The 23304-nt window shown below is 38.4% G+C and overlaps 1 protein-coding gene across 1 annotated transcript in view; it reads right to left on the bottom strand.

The window, feature by feature from the left end:
• Window positions 1-255: 255 nt before the first annotated feature.
• The window catches only part of LOC134801508 (uncharacterized), a 106105-nt gene continuing 83056 nt past the window's right edge, over window positions 256-23304 (bottom strand). The window contains exons 8-27 of the mRNA XM_063774120.1: window positions 14215-14299; window positions 13277-13403; window positions 12567-12707; window positions 11911-12112; window positions 11255-11477; window positions 10738-10870; window positions 10249-10391; window positions 9930-10080; window positions 9410-9814; window positions 9189-9296; window positions 8581-9100; window positions 8069-8406; window positions 7736-7849; window positions 7123-7271; window positions 5335-5460; window positions 4740-4859; window positions 3849-3944; window positions 2897-2985; window positions 2272-2421; window positions 256-1902 (exon numbers count right to left, since the gene is read on the bottom strand). Of these exons, the coding sequence (XP_063630190.1) occupies window positions 1745-1902; window positions 2272-2421; window positions 2897-2985; window positions 3849-3944; window positions 4740-4859; window positions 5335-5460; window positions 7123-7271; window positions 7736-7849; window positions 8069-8406; window positions 8581-9100; window positions 9189-9296; window positions 9410-9814; window positions 9930-10080; window positions 10249-10391; window positions 10738-10870; window positions 11255-11477; window positions 11911-12112; window positions 12567-12707; window positions 13277-13403; window positions 14215-14299 (3578 nt within the window). The 3' untranslated portion in view covers window positions 256-1744. The remainder of the gene's footprint in view (window positions 1903-2271; window positions 2422-2896; window positions 2986-3848; window positions 3945-4739; window positions 4860-5334; window positions 5461-7122; window positions 7272-7735; window positions 7850-8068; window positions 8407-8580; window positions 9101-9188; window positions 9297-9409; window positions 9815-9929; window positions 10081-10248; window positions 10392-10737; window positions 10871-11254; window positions 11478-11910; window positions 12113-12566; window positions 12708-13276; window positions 13404-14214; window positions 14300-23304) is intronic.

The following is a 23304-nucleotide window of genomic DNA, read 5'->3' as shown; positions in this document are numbered from 1 at the left end:
ATTTGACTACCCTTTTTAACGACTGGAACCGTTCTAATTCTACAAAGGAATGAATATTAAGGGACTTACGCAAAAGTTACTAAGTGTTAAAGGCACCATTAATACCATTATAGGTAAACAAGGTATAATAGGTACCTATACTATTTTAATAGAAAACTATGTCACCAGGTTTAAGGGGTCCACAGATTACCAGTTCGCCGGACGATATCAGCCTGTCAGTTGTTCGGAACTGTCACCTTTTGCGAAACCGACAGGCTGATATCGTCCGGCGAACTGGTAATCTGTGGGCCCTTTTAGAAATCTATTAAAATGTTATAGGCGATCCTTGGTAGTTTATACTGAACACAGACGCTTAAACTTTTGGTGTTGGTGCAGTAACTTTTGAGATGTAGACCTATTTAATACCGGGAATAATAAAGGAATGCAAAAGGTGATTTCCGAAGGACACTTCTGACTAAATTAATACTGTTTTAAATTAATTTCAGCGATTATTACTAAAATATTTGTATGAATATGGCATTTTATGGCTACCTCACGAATCACAAACGTTAGCACTTGATTCATTTATATCTGTACAGATCCAATTTTTTATACATACTATACCAATATATTTTTTATTAACAATGATTTTTAATATACTCTAAATTCTTATTTACATTGTTTATAAAATTGACGATTTTTAAATATTTTTTTGTTAAGTTATAATTTTCGAGTTAACCTATAGCGGTAATTTTGACAGGGAATTTTGTAATTTAGTACGTTTTGTACTCTGTCAGTTACCACGGTATTGTCACGTCAGGTTTCAGGCACGATGGCGTTCAACCAAAATTAATGCCTTACTTTCAAATTTTACGAAGCCTAAATTAATAATACTATTCGTAAAAATGTCTTTTCTTGGGATAGTAATAAATATATAATTTTATATAAACTATCATCTAAGATTGGTCAGGATTTAGGAAAATACACACTTTAAATATATCATGCAATTTTGTAACTATTTTAGAATTTTATCCCCTCTAAAACCGTTTTTTTCATACACATTTTGTAGAATATAATTTTAAATACGTGCCCTATTCCACAAAAAGGCGTGAATGCATAAAATGTCTCTAAAATGCAATTTTCCAGTTTAAATAGACTAACTGAAATCTTCAAACCCTGTTCTATTATTTTAAATTGTTCTCACACTACGATTTCTATTTAATAGAATAAATACAGTTAAATTAATAATTATTTTTTATATATTTACGCCTCTTCTGCTAGTGGAATAGGCTTTGCTTACAAAATCTAACAATCTGAATAGTGTTAATTTAATTTGGCACTTTTTTGCCACTAAATCCGTTCAAAGCGTCTAAGGCACTATTTTGAGGGACAAATACACTTTACAATCGAACCTTTTCAAAATTATTGCTCTCGTTTAGACAAAGTCAATCTTTAGGTATAAAATGACAATTTTATATGCAACACACATGCAGTTTCCGTCAATGTCCATATCCAAAACACAGTAACATATTTGTTAAGTATTTTGTTTACAAATCATGTTTGTAAGTCATATCAAATCTTTAATCTAGTTTCACTATATTCGTCCAGTCCAATCTGGACTTTATCTTTGAGCCGTAAGGTCGCGATTCAGCTGGTGGCGCTAGTGCAAATACCTCTGGATGCTTAATATTTTTGAACACCTCCTATCCAGTTCACAACGCCCAGTCTGAATTAGACTTTATCCTCTCCGTCATAGGGTCGCTAGTCAGTTGGTGGCGCTGGTGGACGGGCCGAGGTTGGCCTCCTGGTGCTTGTACTTGTGTGACGTCATCTGAGAGAGGCCTAGCACGGCGAAGCCGCACTGCAGGCAGTGGTAGTGGGTTTGCTTCTTGCTGTGGATACATTGGGGCTCGTAGCCGCATGCTAGAACAAAAATACAGTTTTTACGAAAAGTTACTGTAATTTATAAACCAAACCGTGTGTCACCGAAAGTAATTGCAAATTTTTCTTGTATGGGAAGTTCACTGCTGAGTGGCGTTAAACAATCCGCCGCAATGGCGCCATAACCTTCAGCCTACGCTCGAGTAGATGGCGTTAATATTAATATTTAACAAGTTAACACACATCAGCAAATATCAGTGAAAGAATAATGATCAAAGTCAAATGGCGTTCTAACAGTTTAATCTTCTGTCGAAAGATGGCCGTAAATGTACTGTAGCTACATAATTTACCATGACAGTAACTCTCTATTTCAAATTCTTTTGGTATAATAGAAGGATGGATGGAACTTACCTTTACTGGGCGGGAACTTCTCGAAGCCAGCAGCCTGGATGCTGTCCAGCTTCTGGTGTTGTCGGCGATGAGCGACCACCTTGTTGGTGTCCGTGCACACGAAGTCACACTTGAGGCAGTGGAAGTGGGAGGCTTTGTTCTGGCCTGTTCCTGACAGCAAACAAAATCGGCATGAAACACGGTTTGAAAAAGAACGGCCGGTATTTTACAACAAGCAAAATGACGTGAATTTCCAAATAAGATTTTAGTTTCTCAAAATGCCTCATGATGATTTCTTAAAAAAGCTACCAATCTTTATTGATCTCTAACGTGGACTCGGAAAAAATTACACTTTTTATGAAAAAATTATAGGATGCTATTTAATAGATTTTAAAAAACCTTCCCTTGTCATAAAAAACCCAAATATGAATTTGAACTTTAACAAATGTAACTACAGATGTACTAGTTGCGAAAACTGTCAAAAAAGTTAGAAAAGTTATCGGGATATTCGGGAAAATTTCACAAGAATATTTTTATTGTGGGAATGGAAAATTTTGATCCCCATACAAAATAAGAAAAAGAATAATAACTGTGAAGATAAGTATGAAAAAGAATAGATGTAGATAATTAAAAATAAAATAATTACCAAAAGTAGACGCGTGGGGACAGTCCGGGCGCTGGCAGTACACGTTGGCTCGGTATTGCTGAAAATCTCCGCCCATCAAAGTGTCCAGTCTGAAAAAATACATCAACTATTAAAGAAAACGAAAATATTTCTGAATTAATTGCTGTATCAAGCTTTGCGACACTTGGTAATTGGTTTGAACAATAAACAATAATATGATCCTAGACATAACACATGTACGGAAGAGACTAGACTAGACAATCACAATGGTGGACATTTATTGAAGCCAAATACAAGGAAGTCTACACAAAGCTAGGAAAATAGATCAAGGAAACGAGCAAATCCCTTTTATTTGTAAGAGGAGTGTGTCATTAGTCTCATCACCTCCTATACGTATTTAAGTTAATTGAACTAAGAGTAAGTAAAGATGTGTTGGGGTAAGATTGAAAGGGTTTTTCATGAGGGGTAAGACAAAAAAACCCCTCATGAAAAGCCATAGCAATCTTATCACAACGCAGCTATACTTATACCAAAGACATATGTAACTTCGTATAAGACGAATAAAGTCTAAGGAAAAAACGTGGCTCGGAAATCAAGTAAAAGTCATTCTCGAATAGATGCCGCACACACCTTTAGCCTATCCTCGGCTAGATGGCGTGACGACACCGTTTCATATTTAACAATTTTAACACATAGATATCAGTGAATGAACATGGATCAAAATGATATAAAAATAATAAAATGATTTATCCATATATATACATTTTTTGATAACTTTATACGTTTTCATTTTGAGTTTTAGTCGTGTGTCGATAGATGGCAGTAAATTCACAGTGACTACAAAATTTAAAATGACAGGACCCCTCTATACTATCTATTCTTTTTGCTTATACTTACTCTTAGTTCAACGCACCTTACAGATTTTTTTACTCATTGTCATTTTGAAAATATTGATAGTTTTGACGAAGCTTACCTCTCATGTCGGGCGGTGTGTTGCACGAATCTGGTTTTATCACAGAACGAGTAGCCGCAGTCTTTGCGGGTGCAGTGGAAGTGGGTTTGGTGCTCCCTTAAAAAATTAAAATTACACAAAAGTTAATAAACCAAGTAATAATACATAAGTTCTCAATGAAACACATGTTTTTTTATCTAATAAAATTGATTATTAATAAATTATTGTAAAGACACACTTTAAACTCTCGCGTTTTGTACAGATAATTAATGTCATTAACGGGTCTAACCACATAAAGCGTAAAGCGTAAAGCGGGATTAATCGCGTTAGACTCGTTAATGACATTAATTAAAGAGAAACGTCCAAGAAAGATGTGTTACCATCGACCGGGGTGACTTTCAAATGCAGGGGCGACTTTAAAATTCTAGTTTTTAAGCCATAATATATATTTATGCGAGATTTTTTACAGTAGGTGAATATGAATATATAGTAATCTAACTAGTTACCGGAACATTTTCAGTAAATAATGAATAATGGTAATTCTATGGGCGTTTTAAATCTATCAAAGTAACCCCAAATTTTCCAAAGTCACCCCGGTCTACGGTACGAAAAATGTAAGCACGGAACATTTTAATCCGTGGAACCGTGATCGTAAGTTAAGTCATGACCCGATCGAACAGTTATTATTATTATTGGGGGTACAAATTGCGCTAAACGTGCCGAAAACACAAGAGGAAAAGGCCACAATACCTTCGATCTAGCAGTCTTAGATAAAAACTAGTTTTCTAGCAAGCCAAATTCTACAACTGGTGATAGAAGAAATTTAGCACAAAAATGTGAGGATAACCAAACCCTAAATAATTGAGAACAGCTAGAAGGAGGGATGTAGAGAGATATGGGAGTGTTAAGTACCTGTATCCACAATGCTGGTAAGCACAGTCTTCGTTGAATCTGAACCGCAGGTAGCCCTCAGGGATGGGCTCGTCTTTCAACACCCGCATGTGGGGCCCTCTGGTGGTGTGTGTACGTCTCCTGAAAACATTTATCATTATTAATAGGCAGAAAAAATCAGTTACTCTGACTCTTCTCGCTTAAACCGCTGAACTGATTTAGATACAATTTGGTATGGGTTTGAGGCCCGTTAAAGGACATAGGGTAGTTTTTATCAATCATCATCATTTTACGCAGTTAAAGACGCGGGCAAAGCTAGTTGTACAGTTAAGAAAATATTCGTATATTGGATTTGTACGAGAATCAAAACTAGAGTTAGGGTCGGTTGCACCAAACCGTCTGTCACCATTAAAGCGTTTGCAATATTTTATTGTATGGGAAGATTCATAGATATCTACATTATCTACTGTGTGACGTTGATCAGTCTGTTAACTGTGGTTGGTGCAAGGGTTTCAGTGATTTTAATAGGCAAGACTGTGCAAATATTATTTTAAACGTCAAACTATGAAATAATGACGTATAAATAACACTAGAAAATTCTGAATATACTACTTACGTTTTGGCAATCATCTCAGCCTCTTTGTCCATGCCTGGTGGCATGCCATGACCTTGTAACAGGCTCTGCTCTAGGAGTAACTCGGGCGGGTACAGCATCGTCGGGTACAGTGGGAAGGGGGAGCCACTGGAAAAAAAAACATTGATTTCAGTACTAATTTGGCATTTGTAGCTAATTCACAATGTTTAATCATAGAAAGTTGACCCCCCTGCATACAATTGTTTACGCAGGAGGGGGTCAACCATCTATATATACTGCTGGCGTAGCAGGCTTTGACTAATATTCCAATGTCCAGGTACTCACCCCTGCGAAAACAGCGCCACTTGCGCCAGCCCCGGCAGCCCGGCCAGCGAGGCGGTGTACTGCTGTTGCATTTTCAGTTGCTCCTGTAGGCTGCCCTTCCTACCGCCGAACAGGTACTGCTGCCGTAGCAGGCTTTGACTAATATTCCAATGTCCAGGTACTCACCCCTGCGAGAACAGAGCCACTTGCGCCAGCCCCGGCAGCCCGGCCAGCGAGGCGGTGTACTGCTGTTGCATTTTCAGCTGCTCCTGTAGGCTACCCTTCCTACCGCCGGACAGGTACTGCTGCCGTAGCAGGCTTTGACTAATATTCCAATGTCCAGGTACTCACCCCTGCGAGAACAGATCCACTTGCGCCAGCCCCGGCAGCCCGGCCAGCGAGGCGGTGTACTGCTGTTGCATTTTCAGCTGCTCCTGCAGGCTGCCCTTCCTACCGCCGGACAGGTACTGCTGCCGTAGCAGGCTTTGACTAATATTCCAATGTCCAGGTACTCACCCCTGCGAAAACAGCGCCACTTGCGCCAGCCCCGGCAGCCCGGCCAGCGAGGCGGTGTACTGCTGCTGCATCTTCAACTGCTCCTGTAGGCTACCCTTCCTACCGCCGGACAGGTACTGCTGCCGTAGCAGGCTTTGACTAATATTCCAATGTCCAGGTACTCACCCCTGCGAGAACAGAGCCACTTGCGCCAGCCCCGGCAGCCCGGCCAGCGAGGCGGTGTACTGCTGTTGCATTTTCAGCTGCTCCTGCAGGCTGCCCTTCCTACCGCCGGACAGGTACTGCTGCCGTAGCAGGCTTTGACTAATATTCCAATGTCCAGGTACTCACCCCTGCGAAAACAGCGCCACTTGCGCCAGCCCCGGCAGCCCGGCCAGCGAGGCGGTGTACTGCTGCTGCATCTTCAACTGCTCCTGTAGGCTACCCTTCCTACCGCCGGACAGGTACTGCTGCCGTAGCAGGCTTTGACTAATATTCCAATGTCCAGGTACTCACCCCTGCGAGAACAGAGCCACTTGCGCCAGCCCCGGCAGCCCGGCCAGCGAGGCGGTGTACTGCTGTTGCATTTTCAGTTGCTCCTGCAGGCTGCCCTTCCTACCGCCGGACAGGTACTGCTGCCGTAGCAGGCTTTGACTAATATTCCAATGTCCAGGTACTCACCCCTGCGAAAACAGCGCCACTTGCGCCAGCCCCGGCAGCCCGGCCAGCGAGGCGGTGTACTGCTGTTGCATTTTCAGTTGCTCCTGCAGGCTGCCCTTCCTACCGCCGGACAGGTACTGCTGCCGTAGCAGGCTTTGACTAATATTCCAACGTCCAGGTACTCACCCCTGCGAGAACAGAGCCACTTGCGCCAGCCCCGGCAGCCCGGCCAGCGAGGCGGTGTACTGCTGCTGCATCTTCAACTGCTCCTGCAGGCTGCCCTTCCTACCGCCGGACAGGTACTGCTGCCGTAGCAGGCTTTAACTAATATTCCAATGTCCAGGTACTCACCCCTGCGAGAACAGAGCCACTTGCGCCAGCCCCGGCAGCCCGGCCAGCGACGCGGTGTACTGCTGCTGCATCTTCAACTGCTCCTGCAGGCTGCCCTTCCTACCGCCGGACAGGTACTGCTGCAGTAGCAGGCTTTGGACGGCTTGAACCTGAAATTCAAGACACAAATTTAGAGAAAAGCTCGATAAATGAAAATATTGTAGTACATACACTTGTTCAGGTTGCAAGTAAAGCAGTTTATGTCACTATATTACTTTCTCACAATCGGTTGCTAAATTGCTAAAGGCACAGATTACCAGTTCGCTGGACGATATCAGCCAGTCAGTTGTTTGGAACTGTCACCTTTTGCGTTTAACTGACAGGCTGATATCGTCCGGCTAACTGGTAATCAGTGGGCCCTTAAGCAATTAAGCGGCGGAACGAACCTAGGCATTGTGATTTTTGTTCAAAAAGTTTGTAATGACGTCTGTGTTGAAGTTGACCAAATGTGTTGCAATAAGTAATTTAATAAATTTTACAGTCGCAATTTTTCAATATCGTATTTTAAAATATGTAATAATATAAAAAGACAGTCGTGCAGAGAGTGAGAGAGAAATAGTTATACTAGTAATACCTGTTCGGCTGGATTCGGTGGTCTGTGGCCAGGTGACGGCACTTGACTAGTTCCTGATGATGATGCCGTTGATGGCAAAATGGAGATTTCTGGATATTCCCTTTCCAAAGTCTCCTGTTGAAGAAAATAATAACGTTAGTGACGTGATACTCATTATACAAGCTTGTAAGTATATTTACGAGTAAAGTTATAGAAGGGCAAATGGTCGCTTGAAATTATTCGTGTAACGGTATCGGCTAGAAACGCTGGAATTTTTAGATTTCATCTCGGGTTTTAAATTTATGCAATATTACAAGACTTTTAAAAATATTGAAAATTCCTTACTTTACGTACCTTAGTAGCTGCTAAGCCAGCAGGTCCACCGTCCATGGCATTACTATGCTTCTTCACCATATGGCTGAACAGCACCTTCAGATCCACATATGGCTGATTACAATGAGGACAGTGATAATGCAGATTCATCACTCCAGCATTCTTGTTCAGAGGACAAGCTTGGTCATGACATGATGGCGGGATCGTTGGCCCAGACTTTGAAGCATCGAAGGGCTTCTTATCATAGTCCATACGGAGCTTGAGGTCTTTTGATGGGGAAGCATCATAGATGCTCCGAGGAGAAGACGTGTTGCTTCTGAGGTGAGACGACGGATAGAAGGTTCCCGTCGCTTTTACTACTGGAAACAATGAATTATATATTACAATACTGTTAAGGACTCTCATAGCTTAGCTAACAGTGAAAAATTTCATGTGAGATAAAAGAAAAACCAAAAAGTTGATTCGAATCTTAATTAAGTCAAAGGGTGAATTTATATCAATTTAAAATAATAAGTTTAAGGACGAACACTCACCCGACATGTTATCTTGTTCTCTATCAAATTCACTCTTAATCGAGAAATTTGTGGGTGTATACGATTCATTAGGTTCTTTCATAGAAACGACGCTGTCTACGGAAGCTCGTTCTTTTAAAGAATAGTCTTTCACTTCCTCAAAAGGTCTGTCCTGTTCTGTTTCACTCTTGATAACCGGAGTTCCTCTTCCGTGTTTATGAGTAGCCAAGGCCGAGTATTGAGTCAAAATTGCAGGGCAATTGTTCCCTTGAGCACAATGGAAGTGGTTACGTAGCTGGTTTTTAAAGCAGCTCTTTCCGCCACAATGGTCGAAGGAAGCAAAGTAGTCAAACCCTTCTAATAGAGGGATGACAGAGTGAGATTCTCTCATGTGTGTTTCCATGATGATGTGTGTTTCACCAGCAAAACTGCAGTTGAAGCAGTGGAGATGTAGTCTCGTCATTCTTAGTTGACAGTTAGGATATGACTGCGAGCAGGCATCGGGTGTTGTGAAGACTTCGAAGTGTTGGAATTTGATGCGCTGAAACGAAATAAATTAAAGTTAGGAACACTTTCATAAATATCAAGAAATATATGATTAATACTTTTGGTTGTTTATGTATACTTACAGGAAACTCTTCAATTGTAGTTATAACAGGAGCTTGAGGGACGGGTGGTAGAGGTAGTTGATTGCTCTTTGGCAGTTTGAATGATGTAAATATCGCTTGAGGAGTCACCTGAAAACACAGATATAGTTTTAGTACACAGAAGCGCTTTTTTTTTCATGTTTCATGAAGTTAATTCAGTCACGACAGAGTTTTAATCTTGTTCCGATACTATATGTACTTACATTGTCAGTCCAAACTTCAACCACCCTATTCTTGGGAGGCCTTCCTCGCTTCCTACTGAACATCTCATCCAGTGAGCTCGACGGATTGACATGTTGAGGAACCAGTCCGTGGTTAGGTCCAAGATTAAGCTGAGCTTGCAAATTCGGAGTTAACTGCGAGGTCAGACTTGGCGTCATTTGTGCTAGCTGTGCCAAGTTTGGAGGAAGATTGGGCATGTTCGGGACTTGACCCAGCTGAGCTGCCATATTCGGGTGCAGCTGTGCTGAAAGCTGCGGCGTGAAGTTGGGAGCGAATCTCGCCGCTAAATTGGGAGACATAGGGCTCAGGATTGCGTGCTGACGATGGTGCTCTAGACGTCTAAATGGATGTTCTTCTGATGAGAGAATAACTGCTCCGCAATTTTCCTGAAATATAAATCATATGTCTTAATTCTTAAAATTTATTGTAATTATACTAATTTTAATTAATTTTAGCAGCATTTGTTATTAGGACTGAATAGCAAATGCAAATATAAGTTACCCAAGTGCAATGATAGTGTGTAATGTCCCTGATATGTTGGCAGGCGGAGTTGGAGCAAGCATTATTCCTCGAGTAGGTCATGAAGTAGGCTTCAGTCACTTGGTTCTGTTGTTCATGTTCCATTGCGTGTTTCACCATAGTATTATGACAGCTGTAAAGGAGATTGCTATATTAATAATGTCTATTAAGTGGTTAAGACAAGTAGGTATAATCTAATTCTTTTCGATTTTGAGCAATGCAATGCAAATCTTCTTTACTCTTATTTTTCAGTGGATGGTCATATGTGTATGTTGTATTTTTGAAATATAAATAAACAAACCTGTGGGCCATCTTGCAGTTTTCTGCCAAGCAATGATAGTGCTTGTTAAAGGCACTGCATTTGCCGCATTTGTCTTCCTCTTCCGTCCCTCCGTTGAATGTTTCTATGTATTTACGAGAAACCTCTTCCACTAAAGCCGGGTTCTGTAAAAAGAAACAATAGATTTAGTTATACAGAAATAGGTATCGTCTAGATTGTAGATCGTCTTTCCTACCACTAAGCGAAAACCAGACGGTCTACCAGCCATTTACTTAGGTAAGTAATCTTACCTATTTTGGTGGTAACAATTTGATTACTTGTAAGTCCAGCACGGATATGATGGTCGTTCTTCTCTACGTGACAGCGTGATAAAACAGTATCCGTCACTTTCTATCCCGCGGTGTTAAAAAGTGACAGTTATTTTATCACATGGATAAACGTGGATAAAGCCATCCATAATACGCTGACAGGAAAAAATTGCGACTTAATAAATGGTTTATAAATACTTACGAATGGATAATAGTCCGAGTCCGCCATTGAGTTGGACATATCATCGTCAATATGCAGATTAGTCCCAGGAGAGTACATGCTGAGGTCAGCCCCTTGCTGAATTAGCGCGCTTTGAATCACAGATGTCGGTAGCCTGTGGAAAATAACATATTTTTGACTGGCTGCTGAGCTCAGTTATTGTCATTACTTAGCTGTTTATGTCGGATACGAGTGAATGTTTAGGTATTTGTTGCTAAAGTGAAGGCCAGAAACATCATAGAAGGGGAAATAAATGGAAGGAGAGGGAAGGGAAGACCAAGGAAAAGTTATATGAGCCAAGTAAAGGAGCATGTAGGGGCCTGTCGTACCAGGACACTAAAGGGCTGGCTTCGGACCGATCAAGGTGGAGACAACTTCATCATGCTGGACCGACAAGAGCCCAGCTCTTAAATTGAATGATGATGATTGATGATGAAGTGAACGCCATAGATAGCGAAAATAATTAAAAATCTTGAAGGACTATAAGTAAAAAACTGACCCGAAACTCATCTCCTGCTCCTTCCGCTCATGCTTCCTCTTATGCGTGAAGATCTGACTGCTGGAGTGCAGCACGTAGTTGCAGTGCGGCCGTATGCAGTGGATGTGGTTGCAGGTGCGGCTGAAGCGGCAGTCGCGGTACGGGCAGGCCTCGTTCTTCATGTACTTCTTGAAGCCGTCTTTTGATAGGGCTTCGTCTTTGATGTGGTAGGTTTTGTGTTTTTCTGCAAGAAATGATTTGCTCGACTTAATATTTTATTTGATATACCATCTCTTATTGTGATGAGTGACTTCGTTTTTTTTTATTTAGCCTTATTTAGTGTCCTTCCCGTTCATCTCTTCTTCTTTAGGTTTTAATAAACTAGTTATTGATACGAATCAATTCGGGTCATTTTTCTAATGTTATCTCTAGTAATTAATTTAAAATGTCATTATTTTATATTTTAAATTCATTACTAGAGATAAGATTATTCGCCGTCTTCCCTGACATATCCTGTTAAACCTGTCGCTCTATGATTAACTCTAATAATCTAGTGATGATTAATTCCTTTGTAATAAAAAAAGTTATTTATAAACTGGTATGCAGATTTTAATTCAGCCTCCATATGTAGAGTTTCAGATCCAAAATTTAAAACCCTTTTGTCTCGCAAAACTTACCCATATCAGCTTTATTCTTAAAAGTATACGTGCAGCCAGGCCGCCGGCAGTGGAAGTGCGTGGTCCTCTGGCCAGCGAACACGCAGTGGGGAGCCGCGCAGCTCTCGGTGGCTCTGAACCGCTGGAAACCTTCCTGCAGGATAGCAGAGTCCTTGCGGTGGTAGTTGGCGTGCATTTGCACGTCTGAGGTGGAGATGTACACCTGGAATTGATATGGATATAGATTAGATTTTAAACTCCTGACTTGTTTTCTAAGATGCTCCATAGAGTTCCTTCTTTTGTTAGATGGGACGAAGCAGACAGAAATTGTTAGGGTTTATAATTCATGAGCATGTTTAACTTTTAATACGACGTTTAAACGTGATGGTGTATTTATGTTATTATTGTCTCATTATGTTATTGTGACCTTTAAATTTATTGGGATAATCGAAATTTGGTGTTATTAGTATCCTCAATTAATATTTGGTGTTATTAGTATCCTCAATTATAGCTTTCTAGCTAGAATTATCACATAATAGGTAGGTCCATTAAGATTTAAAATAATTCTAGTAGACCCACAACTAAGTTAGGTAACGCAGAAAGACAGAGAGAAGAAGATCAACAGTTAACGGGGGATTGTGTACAGCTCTTCAAGACTTCATTGTCATTTCTCCTACCTTATCACAACCATCCTGGATACAGTGGTAGTGCGTCTGGCTGCGGTTGTGAGGGCAGTCGCTGAATCGCTCCGAGCAGTCGTCCAGGGGGGAGTAACGCATGAATCCGTGCGCAAGCGACTCATCGCGTTTCTTGTGCCACTGTTGATAAAGAACATTATTCCATTAACTATTTTATTTTCAAAAAATGCTTATATAATTGGGCCACGGTAAGTTTTCATGCTAAGTGCTACGACAAGTAATGCGTTTATAGGGATATGTATCATTATGTATGCATTCTTACTGCCACGTTTGTGCAAAGTTCGCGTGATCAGAGAATATAAATTTACAAACTAAAAAGGCTTGTATAATATCACAGGTTGAATAGCGTGGTAAAATTTTACTATGATGCTCGTGTATAGTCAGCCAAGAAAGTGTTTTACCACTTTTCGACTCTATTAATCAGATGATAGAGTCGAAAAGTGGTAAACCACTTTCTTGGCTGACTGTACTGCATTTTTTTTGCAAATATGTTGTGTCCCTGCTATGTTTTTATTACCAAAAAAGGAAGGGGATGAAATTGCCTGGCAATTTGACTATATAGTCAAATATTAGTACTTTCTGAAATATTTACAATCAATTCGACGTCACCTTTCAATTGTAAATATGTCGGATTAATGTCGGGCACAAATGTCGAATTATCAGCGTTTGTCTAAAATCTTGTTACTTACCTTAAAATGCCTGATCATCTCTTCTTTCTTGCAGAACACCCTGGCCGGGCAGTCCATGCAGTGGAAGTGTTCTCTGTAGCCCAGATCCTTGCAGTATGAGGAACCGCATTCCAGGGTTGAGCTATACCTGTACGTGGAAAACACACTGGTTATGTTTGTTTCACTGTTGTTAATTATTCAAAAAGTAAAGCTATCGCGCAATATAAAGTAAAAGAACTTGATATGGCCAACTTATAAGTTGCCTTTTTTTCAAGCATTCGTTTTCACAAATAAGATATTTTGACCGAATGCGATATTTAAATGTTTATAGTGCAATTGAGTAGTCATGATCCTCGTACAGTAATTTGTGTTCATATAATACAATTCATAGAATATATTTTGACTGAGAATCTGATCTGTATTTGAAGGTATCTATCATCATTCCATCTCCCATTTCTCAGTCCCCAGTGATATTTATCTAAAAAATAAACGCAACGATTTTCTTTTCATAAAGTACAATATTTATGACGTGGGTACGCCTAAATCGAGTCCATCAACAATTCCTTCCTCAATGTTGCTTACGCAATTGGTGTCACTTATAAAGAGTGACATAAAAAATGATGTTCTTTAAATGGATGATTCAATACAATACAAATTATGATTCCAAGTATAAAGACCCTATTAGATACGACGCTTGCTCAATATGTTTAAAGTATAGAGGAAAATACTAAATAGAACTAAGATGATGCTTGAGATGCTAATGATCATTAAACTGTTGCACCTAATGATTGTTATATAAATTCAGATTGTTGTGAAATCAAATATTAAGTTGCCGAACCTGAATTTGAATGCAAAACAATGACATTCATTGTATTCGGCTGGTATATTATCTATTTTGAAACTGCTAGTCTAAATTAGCGTAGGTTGTATGGATGTTTAAAAATGACATTTATAAATACCTTTTGACATATCTAGAGTAATCCACCGTCGTTTGCAAAGAATTCTTCCGCGCTTGATCCAAATGATTCAAAGCCGACAGCAAACCTAAAAAAAACATGATAAAAACATATGCTAATATCCTTGGAAACAATCATAACTAACGATACATTCAAGCATTCCTTTTCCGTCAAACTTATTCTTTTGTTTGGAACAGGCAAATCACCTCGATGCATCATATTCAAACGAACAATGTACTGTTTTCATCGTGTTGGAAATATTAACGTCACGCCATACGTTTACGTTATAGTTTCTATCGTTAAGAGGTTTAGGTCGAGAAAAAACCAAAACTTTGTTGGTTGTGTAACCGGCCCCTCCCCGTATCAAGTTTTGGAGTATCAAATAAATTATTATGGTAATTAATCAATGTTTTCTCCGAGTCACTCTAGAGCGGGCATTGTGAGTGATCGTTGACTCTGCTCTAGTCTGTACATTGTAACTCGAAAGCGTTTTTGTGTTGCTCTTTACAAGTCGCCGAGACGCCGTTTTAAAGAAACAATTGTAATGATTTAATACCAATATTTTATCAACTTCATTCAACTTATGATCGTTTAAGAAACATAATTGTTACAAATTCTGGCCGCATTGTTAATTAACTTTATCTGTAGTATCATCAATATTTTCTCACGTGAACACTTTTGCGCACGTCATTACATCATCCACACACGTACCCACATTGTATTGAAAATTCGGATTATTCACCAAGAGATTAAACTGGTGTTTGTGCCCCGGTGTCGACACTCCACCTCTGCCTTTTTTTACAAATTCGTTTTGAAACTCGAATTAATACCTATACTTATGTAGATTAGCGTTCAACACAATGGATGTTAACATACGGTTTGATAATTTGGCCGGTTACATAAGTCGTGCATGAATACTCGTGATTGTAACCAGTATTAGAGAGCAGGTTATTATTAATGAAACAGATCACCGGTTTCCGAGATCTAACTTCACGTTAATGCCTCACGATTTTGTAACTCTGCCAAATTGATAGAGAAAAATAAGCATTGTTACACGTCAATAAGTGTTAAGAATCATATTTATTGCCTTTAATTTATGGAGATTAAAGATTAAGTGATGCGATAACGACGATATTTGACGAAACGTTGAAGTGAGATCGTGAAACTTCGGCCGGAATTGAATTTTCGATTCGTTGCGAGTACATGATGAAAAATAAAAAGACAATGGATCGATCCGGCATCAGATAATGCCCGTTCGACATAATAAACATTTATAATACGAAGGTGGTTTTTAGGAAATTTCGTAAGATATTGTATTGGCTCATTCAGCCGAGACAATGGGGTCCTCATAATGTTCTACATAATGGGTTTTTGAGCTCACTCAATGGAACCTCGCGGTGATCGACGAAAGTTGGGATTTATGATTCAAGAGAAAAGGGTGCGCGACTTCCTTCCTTCTTTTTATCCACGCTTTGATACACACATTATCAAAGAACAAATTGCTACATTCCACAGCACTTAGTATAGCCTTACTCTAATTGCATTCTTAAATTCGCAATAACCTACGAAATCTCTAATCTCCTTAATTACTTCCTTGTTAATATCCTTTAGTAAAAAGTTGATCTCGTTCACACGACTATTACAAAAACGTCCACTCTTCAACCGTTAATGCCGAAAACTAAACCATGGTTCTGTTATAATCCCTCCCTGGCATTTACTTAAGTGAAAAATGTTCAAATGTCACTCCGCTTGTACGGCTTTACAATTCTGTCACTAATTGAAGTAAAATGTCATCCGAGATTTAGATAAATGCTCGAAAATGTTTGGTCTGGAGCCGCGTGGGTTTTAAAAGCGTCTTTGTTAATACAGTCTTCCTTTTGTTAATTTAAACTTTTTACATTGTTCTTTTATGTAATTAATCTCTTACCAATACACAGATTGTCAATTTTGAGTATATTTTACTTATTATACAATCAGTTGTAAAATAAACATCTCTTCAATATTTTTACTTTTTCTTACTATAAATAGATCCCTCTTCAACGACTCCATATTCTGCGGTCCAGCCGTCAACAATCAGGTCATCACGAGTTCAATAACTGCGTCTTCAATTCCTCGTTCGTCTCTCAATTGACATTTTATTCTCTGCAACTATCTCTAAAATGTAAATGCGGTCTAGAGACATGTACAACATTACCAAGTACATTTCCGTTTGCATCGCTGTTCAATTCTGAATCTTACTCATCTACAAGAAGATTCAGATCAAAATTTACGACAGCAAAATTATTGTTGTCTACAAACTTACACGTCCGGTCTTACTTGAGACTTTATGCTGACTTGTTGACGGGTAATTTTATTGAATGCAAGAGGCCATTTTACGTTGGTAGATGTTCAGTATAATAGTACATTTTATAAGGCTGTGTATCGTATAGAGGAGGTAATGAGGCGGGGCCATGGGTGTACGTACGGACAAAGATATGGCTATTGACATGCTGTAAGATCATCTACGTATGTATCTTTAAGCACCTTTAAGCTTATTAACTACTCTTGTAACGAGTTTTGTCGACTTAATAAACTATTGTCTTTAACTCTTAAGTTTTTATAGGTCTTTAAATTCCTCATTAACTCGCATATTTCTGATCATTGTAACTATTTTACTTAAAGTTACTTAACATGACGGGTTGATTAGTATAAAAACTACTAAACTACTATAAGAACTGGTATTTTGAATACAATACACAAAAGAAGCTTCGTATATCTAATTCAATTAAACATGAATCTCGTATCCCTATTTGTACGTACTCCAAAACGAGATGAATCATGCGATCCTCGGAATATTACGTCAATATATGTGATCGATGACCAAGCTACAAATATACTCATACAACCTGATAATCGTATCATAACTTCTTTATCCCAAGGTAATAAGACTGTAAATGGTAAAGCAGAAACTATAGTTGCAAGTAATGATAAAGATTGTGGTAACAACGTACTTTTTATAACAATATTTCGGTTTGGAGATACTCCGATAAGGACAGACACGTCTAGTTTAATTTTTCCATATATCGATTAATGTATTGTGTCTTCGAGATTGGAAGTATCTTTAACGTTTTCCTGTGCAGATAATTCTTGTACTATTGTTATTTCCATCTTTGCGTGGGATCTTTTTGTGTTTTAGAATACCAGTTACGAACGTTTACGTGTTTGGTTTTTTTGACGTCTTCCGATTCTAATCTATATTTCCAAGAATTCGTATCTATATTATTTTTGCTTATGCTAAAACATTTATTTACGTCAATCTTTGGTGGATAACAATTTGTAAAACTAGCCTTATCAAAATAAACAATGGAGAATGCTCTAAGGCACATACTTTCTTCTAAGCAAGCACATCAACTAACTCTCTAGTCGATGAATGGCCGACGTTAAAGTTTAATTAGACAATAATTACAGCATTGTGTACACCATAGTTAATTATACATATGAAACGATCCATTAGCCAGTTGCCAATATGATTTGAGACATTTACACGGGTTGGAGACCCATAAAGTGAGTCGGCGGATGAAAGAGCCAGATAATTATGAACGTACGCATGCGTAGATCAAATCGGGTCCGTCGATAGATAAAGGATCTAGATGTGTTGCGCCGGCGATCGGGCGGCATTACGTGTCATGGCGATGGAGCTTCATTGCTATTCCTATGGGTGCTACTTATGGCTATGGTTCAAATGAACGATTTGACAAAATGTATTTTTTTGTAATTAAACACAACCTACTGTGACGTCTATATCCAGTCTATAGTTCGTGAATGATGTATTCAATGATTAACTATAAACCAGTCGATTATTCATAATACCACGTCGGTGGCAAACAAACATACGGCCTGCCTCATGGTAAGTGATCACCATAGTCTATTGAAGCCTGCAACTCCAGAGGTGTTTCATGCGCGTTGCCGACCCTCATTCCCAAACCTGTATTACAAAGCCGATATTCTGAAAATTACTGGAACTCAGTCCGTTCAGAAGCATTGATGTTCATTCTGTGGTTGTTTCTATAATTATGTCACTGAGGGTCACCAGGCCTTAATAAAAAGAAAACAAAGTTACATATAGCGGTTTTTTTTTGTACTAAATGAGCCTCATTGAAGGTTGATAAACACTGCTCTATTAAATCAAGATAGTTCGTAAATTTTTGAATTAATGCTCACGCACTATCGCCATTGCAATCGCCATAACACGGAATCGCTATCTGTCCCGCGCTCGGCTTTGTTCGGCCGTCTCCGCCGGCCGTCGGGCAGCGCTCAGCGCTGATTGGACTACGCAAATGATTCCACATGATCTTGTTTAGTTTTTGTTCTGTTTACGCTGTCTCACTTGGGGAACCTTTTAGTTTGTTTTAGACTGGTAGTCAATTAGAGTTCTGTTGAGCTTTTTATGCTCGTTAGTTTCCGCGAGTGTCCGGAAATGTGTTATTACGGATACTTTTACTTTTGTTTTTGCGATAATCAAATTTCTCCGAGTAAGGTGTTTATTACAGTTATTTTGGGTTTTAATACCGAATCAAAGCTATTTGGTTTTATTTATTTGATCGCCGTTTTTATCAAAATGTAGTTGTTGTCGAGTAAGGCTTTCAATCATAGTCATCAGTTAGTCGAAAGTCGTATATGCTACACAAGGCTTTCCCGTGATCTTGCACAAATAATCAAAATTTAATTCATCTTTAAAAAGGGCATTCCATATAAAAGTCTACTTTGCAGGTGACGCGACGCGTATGGCAATTACTTTAATAACTTGCATAAATCTGTATTACTTAATATACCGTTGAATTTAAATCTAAGTTATAACGTTATCGTGCTATAACGTATCGGCTTCTTCGCTTTATCCGAAGTGATAAAAGAAATGCCACGTACCCGACACTTTTCAGGAATGCCCCAAAAGTTGACCGTTTTCGAAAAGTGCAATTACAAAGCATCTCTGTAATTCAACATTGTAAAAGTAACTACATACGAGTACAATCGCTTTACGCTCACATCATTAACCTGAGACTTAATTACCATTTCTGAACCAACTTATTGTTCGGGTCCTTAATAAAATAAAGGTAAGCGCACAATGATGGATAGACGGCGCAGATCGCATCGATACGACTGAATCGATTATGTGGATTAATGTGGCGATAATCGAGAACTTTGCGAGTCGAGGGCGATATTCGGATATTAAAATGTAATGTCAATATAATAGCAGTTTAAAATGTAGAAGGTTTTTACAATAAATGTCTTCTTCTTATTCTTCTTAAAAATAATAAATATTTAGCGTAGCGCTTGTACAATCGTGCGTGGTGTTAATAATTTTTGGAAACCTATTTGCTAATATCGAATTGTTTTGTCAGAAAAATAGTACTATGTAGCACAGGTATGGCTTTTAAACATTATAAATTATGTAATCTATTTAAGCCTAAGAAGCAATTGATTATATAACCATGGCCGGATGGGATGTAATGACTTGTTTGCCTAATAATGAAATTTAACTATATCCATTCCTCTAAATTCTAAAATAAATACACGTAAAAATAATTAAAGATTTGGTAAAGCTGTATAAAATGTTTTGCTAAATATCGTTTGTAAATAGCACAACATGTAAGAAATGCAGCATTTTGCATGTAGCTTGCAAAATATCGCTGGCAGACTTTTAGAGCGGCCGCGCGCACGTAATCAATACGTTTTCAATGTAATTTTGATACGTCAAAAGCATATTTCAGTATAAAGCATTGTACTTTTCTTTTTACACAGCAGATGTACGAACGAATGTGGTTTTGTTTTAATTTCAATAAGTTTAAAGAATTATCTTGATGCTGCAAAGTCGGCCGGTAAAGTCATTATGAATTGTTTGTTTTGTTCAAGAATAACTGCAGTAATTTTGAAATAAAAACCTTGAATAATGGAATTAAACAGTATAGTCGTGGGACGTCGATGTCAAATTGACATTAATTGTATTCGATATGTTGTTGACGAGAAGCTAGTGATTGTAAACCAAAACAAGTGGCTACTTTTTACATTTACACATAATTCAATTTCTAGCATTCTTTAACTAAAAACCAAAATAGTAACTATCGTAAATATGCCTACTTTGTTCACCGCTGGGTAATTGTGCTCCAACAGTTTTTATATATAGAAACTACACTAACTATCAAAACCTCATTTAACTGTTAAAACATGATAGTAGTGATGATGGTCTGCTATAATCGGCTTTTATATCATCATACCTATCACAATATAAGAATTAAAATAAAACGCGCATGTAACACCTCTGGAGTTGCAGGCGTCCATAGGCTACGGTGACTGCTTACCATCAGGCGGGCCGTACTAGGTATGCTTGTTTGCCACCGATGTGGTATAAAAAAAATATTTCGAATTTTGGAGCAATTTAGGTACATTTTACAATAAAGGTATTTTTAGGGTTCCGTACCCAAAGGGTAAAAACGGGACCCTATTACTAAGACTCCGCTGTCCGTCTGTCACCAGGCTGTAACTCAAGAACCGTGATAGCTAATAGACAGTTGAATTTTTCACAGATAATGTATTTTTGTAGCCGCTATAACAACAAATACGAGTACGGAACCCTCGGTGGGCGAGTCCGACACGCACTTGTCCGGTTTTTTTAAATCGTGACAGATTAATAAACACATATATGTAATTTTATTGGAACGCGATTGATAACCCTAATCAAGCGTTGTCATAACAGACGGCTCGCATGACCATAAATATAATTCCGTGACACGTATAAAATATAAAAGCAGCATAATATGCTATTAACATTCTACGCATATAGGCGACAAATGAAGGGGTCACGTGACTATTACCACTGTCTATTACTAGAGACCTGTGTTAATATACTCGTAGACTGTCAATGTCTCAATATGCAGTCCCGTCGACTTGCTTATTCAAGGAATGAGCAGTCAAAATCCGATTACTCCAGCAATCAGATAAAAAAAAAAAATATTAGTGACTTGCGTGGACTTATTACTTATTTAAATAAATAAATAAATATTATAGGACATTTTTACGCAAACTGACTAAGCCCCACGGTAAGCTCAAGAAAGCTTGTGTTGTGGGTACTCAGACAACGATATCTATACATATATAATATATAAATACATAGAAAACAACCGTGACTCAGGAACAAATATCTGTATCATCATACAAATAAATGCCCTTACCAGGATTCGAACCCGGGACCATCGGCTTCATAGGCAGGGTCACTACCACCTAGGCCAGACCGAGACCGGCCGTCTAATGAAATGAAAAATTATCTCAATTTGAGTGCTCAGCCCTGTTATTACTCTCTCTTTACATAAATTGTCGGGTCATGACAATGTTTAACGTTATTTTTTGAGAAAATCCAACAAGCAACTGAAACCTCCTTAAAGTGGCGCTACCTTCAAAAGCGCCATAACTTAGTATAAAGGGGCCCACTGATTAACAGTCCGCCGGACGGTATCAGCCTTTCAGTTAGAACCAAAATTTCTACAGTTCCGAACAACTGACAGGCCGATACCGTCCGGCGGACTGTTAATCAGTGGGCCCCTTAACGATTAACTGTCTTCATTTTCCATTCGTCTCTACTAATATTACATTTTGCCATTATTGTGAATTGGAAAGTAGGATACGACTTTTGTATGACTGTGAATGGTAAAAGAATCAAATTTAAGAGGCGTTACCGTTGCGAATGCTCGTCTGATTGTTTATTTTTTCTCTTTTCGAGACGTTTCTTAAAAAAAGAGTTATTTTTACATAAAATTGGAAGGTGTGGTTTTCTATTGTTTTCCACTTGGACGGTTTTTAGTATGCAGTGACGCCCAGAGTTAGGCAATCCGGAGATTTTAGGTTAAATAACATCGAAGAAGAAGGTATACGAATTAGTACCCACATGCTTATAAGTGTAGGTATTTAAAGTGTAAGTATTGCTTAATTATTATGTTTAAACTAATTGACTAATTTCCCTAAGATTATAAAAAAGTATAATACATAGTTATAAATCTCCTAAGTTCCAGAATTGTTTTTGCAATTTTGAATTTGGAACCTTAATGAATTCCATAAGTGATATTAATTCGGTTTGAACTTCTTTTAAAAGTTCAAAATTATTTTTGATTTCTGATTTCTGTTTTTTGTAGACACTATTATTTATATTTTTGAAGTGAAAACTTCTTTAGCGGCGCTGAGCACTTTTTGAGGTGGGGAAAAAATGATAAACTCAATACAGCGTAACGCGTAACGCATAACGCGTAACGTAACGCTGACGTCATGTGTCACGGACAATGTTATTCATCAAAGAACTTTAGTCATAACGTATCACAATCAGGTCAATTATTTAAAACTGGACTTTTATATTAAGCAATAAAGCTCAATGTTCTAATCTTGTACGGGCTGAAATACGAGGATCTCACAGTTACATTCTAACTTTATATCACTCAAATATAATTAAATAAAGCTACATCTTGATGAAATCGCTAATAAAAGTGAACTCTAGTACGGGTGAATAAAACTCAAAATATCATGACCATATATTTAGATGCGAGGTCTGGCCAGCAATTTCGGAACTAAAGTTTTTCAATAGAAAGGAGGAAGGGTCAATTATACATAGTGCTGCAGACATTTTGGACTAGTCATTGAGTTTTCACTTCTGTCGGCACTCCCGGAGTGCAACCCGTTGTTTTTTTTAAATGAGTTTATATCAGCTCGCGTGATATTTTTTACCATATTTTTTGAAATACAATTTATCTACAGTTGATATAAATATGTATCTTTATATAAATTATAAACTGATATGTCACATATTAAATAAAAAGTGGCGGAGGCCGGATACGAACTAGCGTCTTCAGCTTACGAAGCTACGATTCTGAGATTATCGCAACTAAAATCATTATAAGTTAACATTAAATACAAGCAAGAAAAACGCTAGGCTTATGCCATTTTTAGAAACAATCCATGCTGATTTAACACGCTTGCAAAAGGTAAAATTAAAGCATCGAAGAATGCTAGTATCAGCCTTTTATACGGCAAAACGAAGAAGACGCTCCGGGTCACATAATGCATTATAATTTTATA

The sequence above is a fragment of the Cydia splendana genome, chromosome 22 (genome assembly GCF_910591565.1).
Source record: "Cydia splendana chromosome 22, ilCydSple1.2, whole genome shotgun sequence".
Lineage (NCBI taxonomy): Eukaryota > Metazoa > Arthropoda > Insecta > Lepidoptera > Tortricidae > Cydia > Cydia splendana.
The sequence above is the reverse complement of the archived record's forward strand: the minus strand, read 5'-3'. Positions and strand labels throughout refer to the sequence as shown.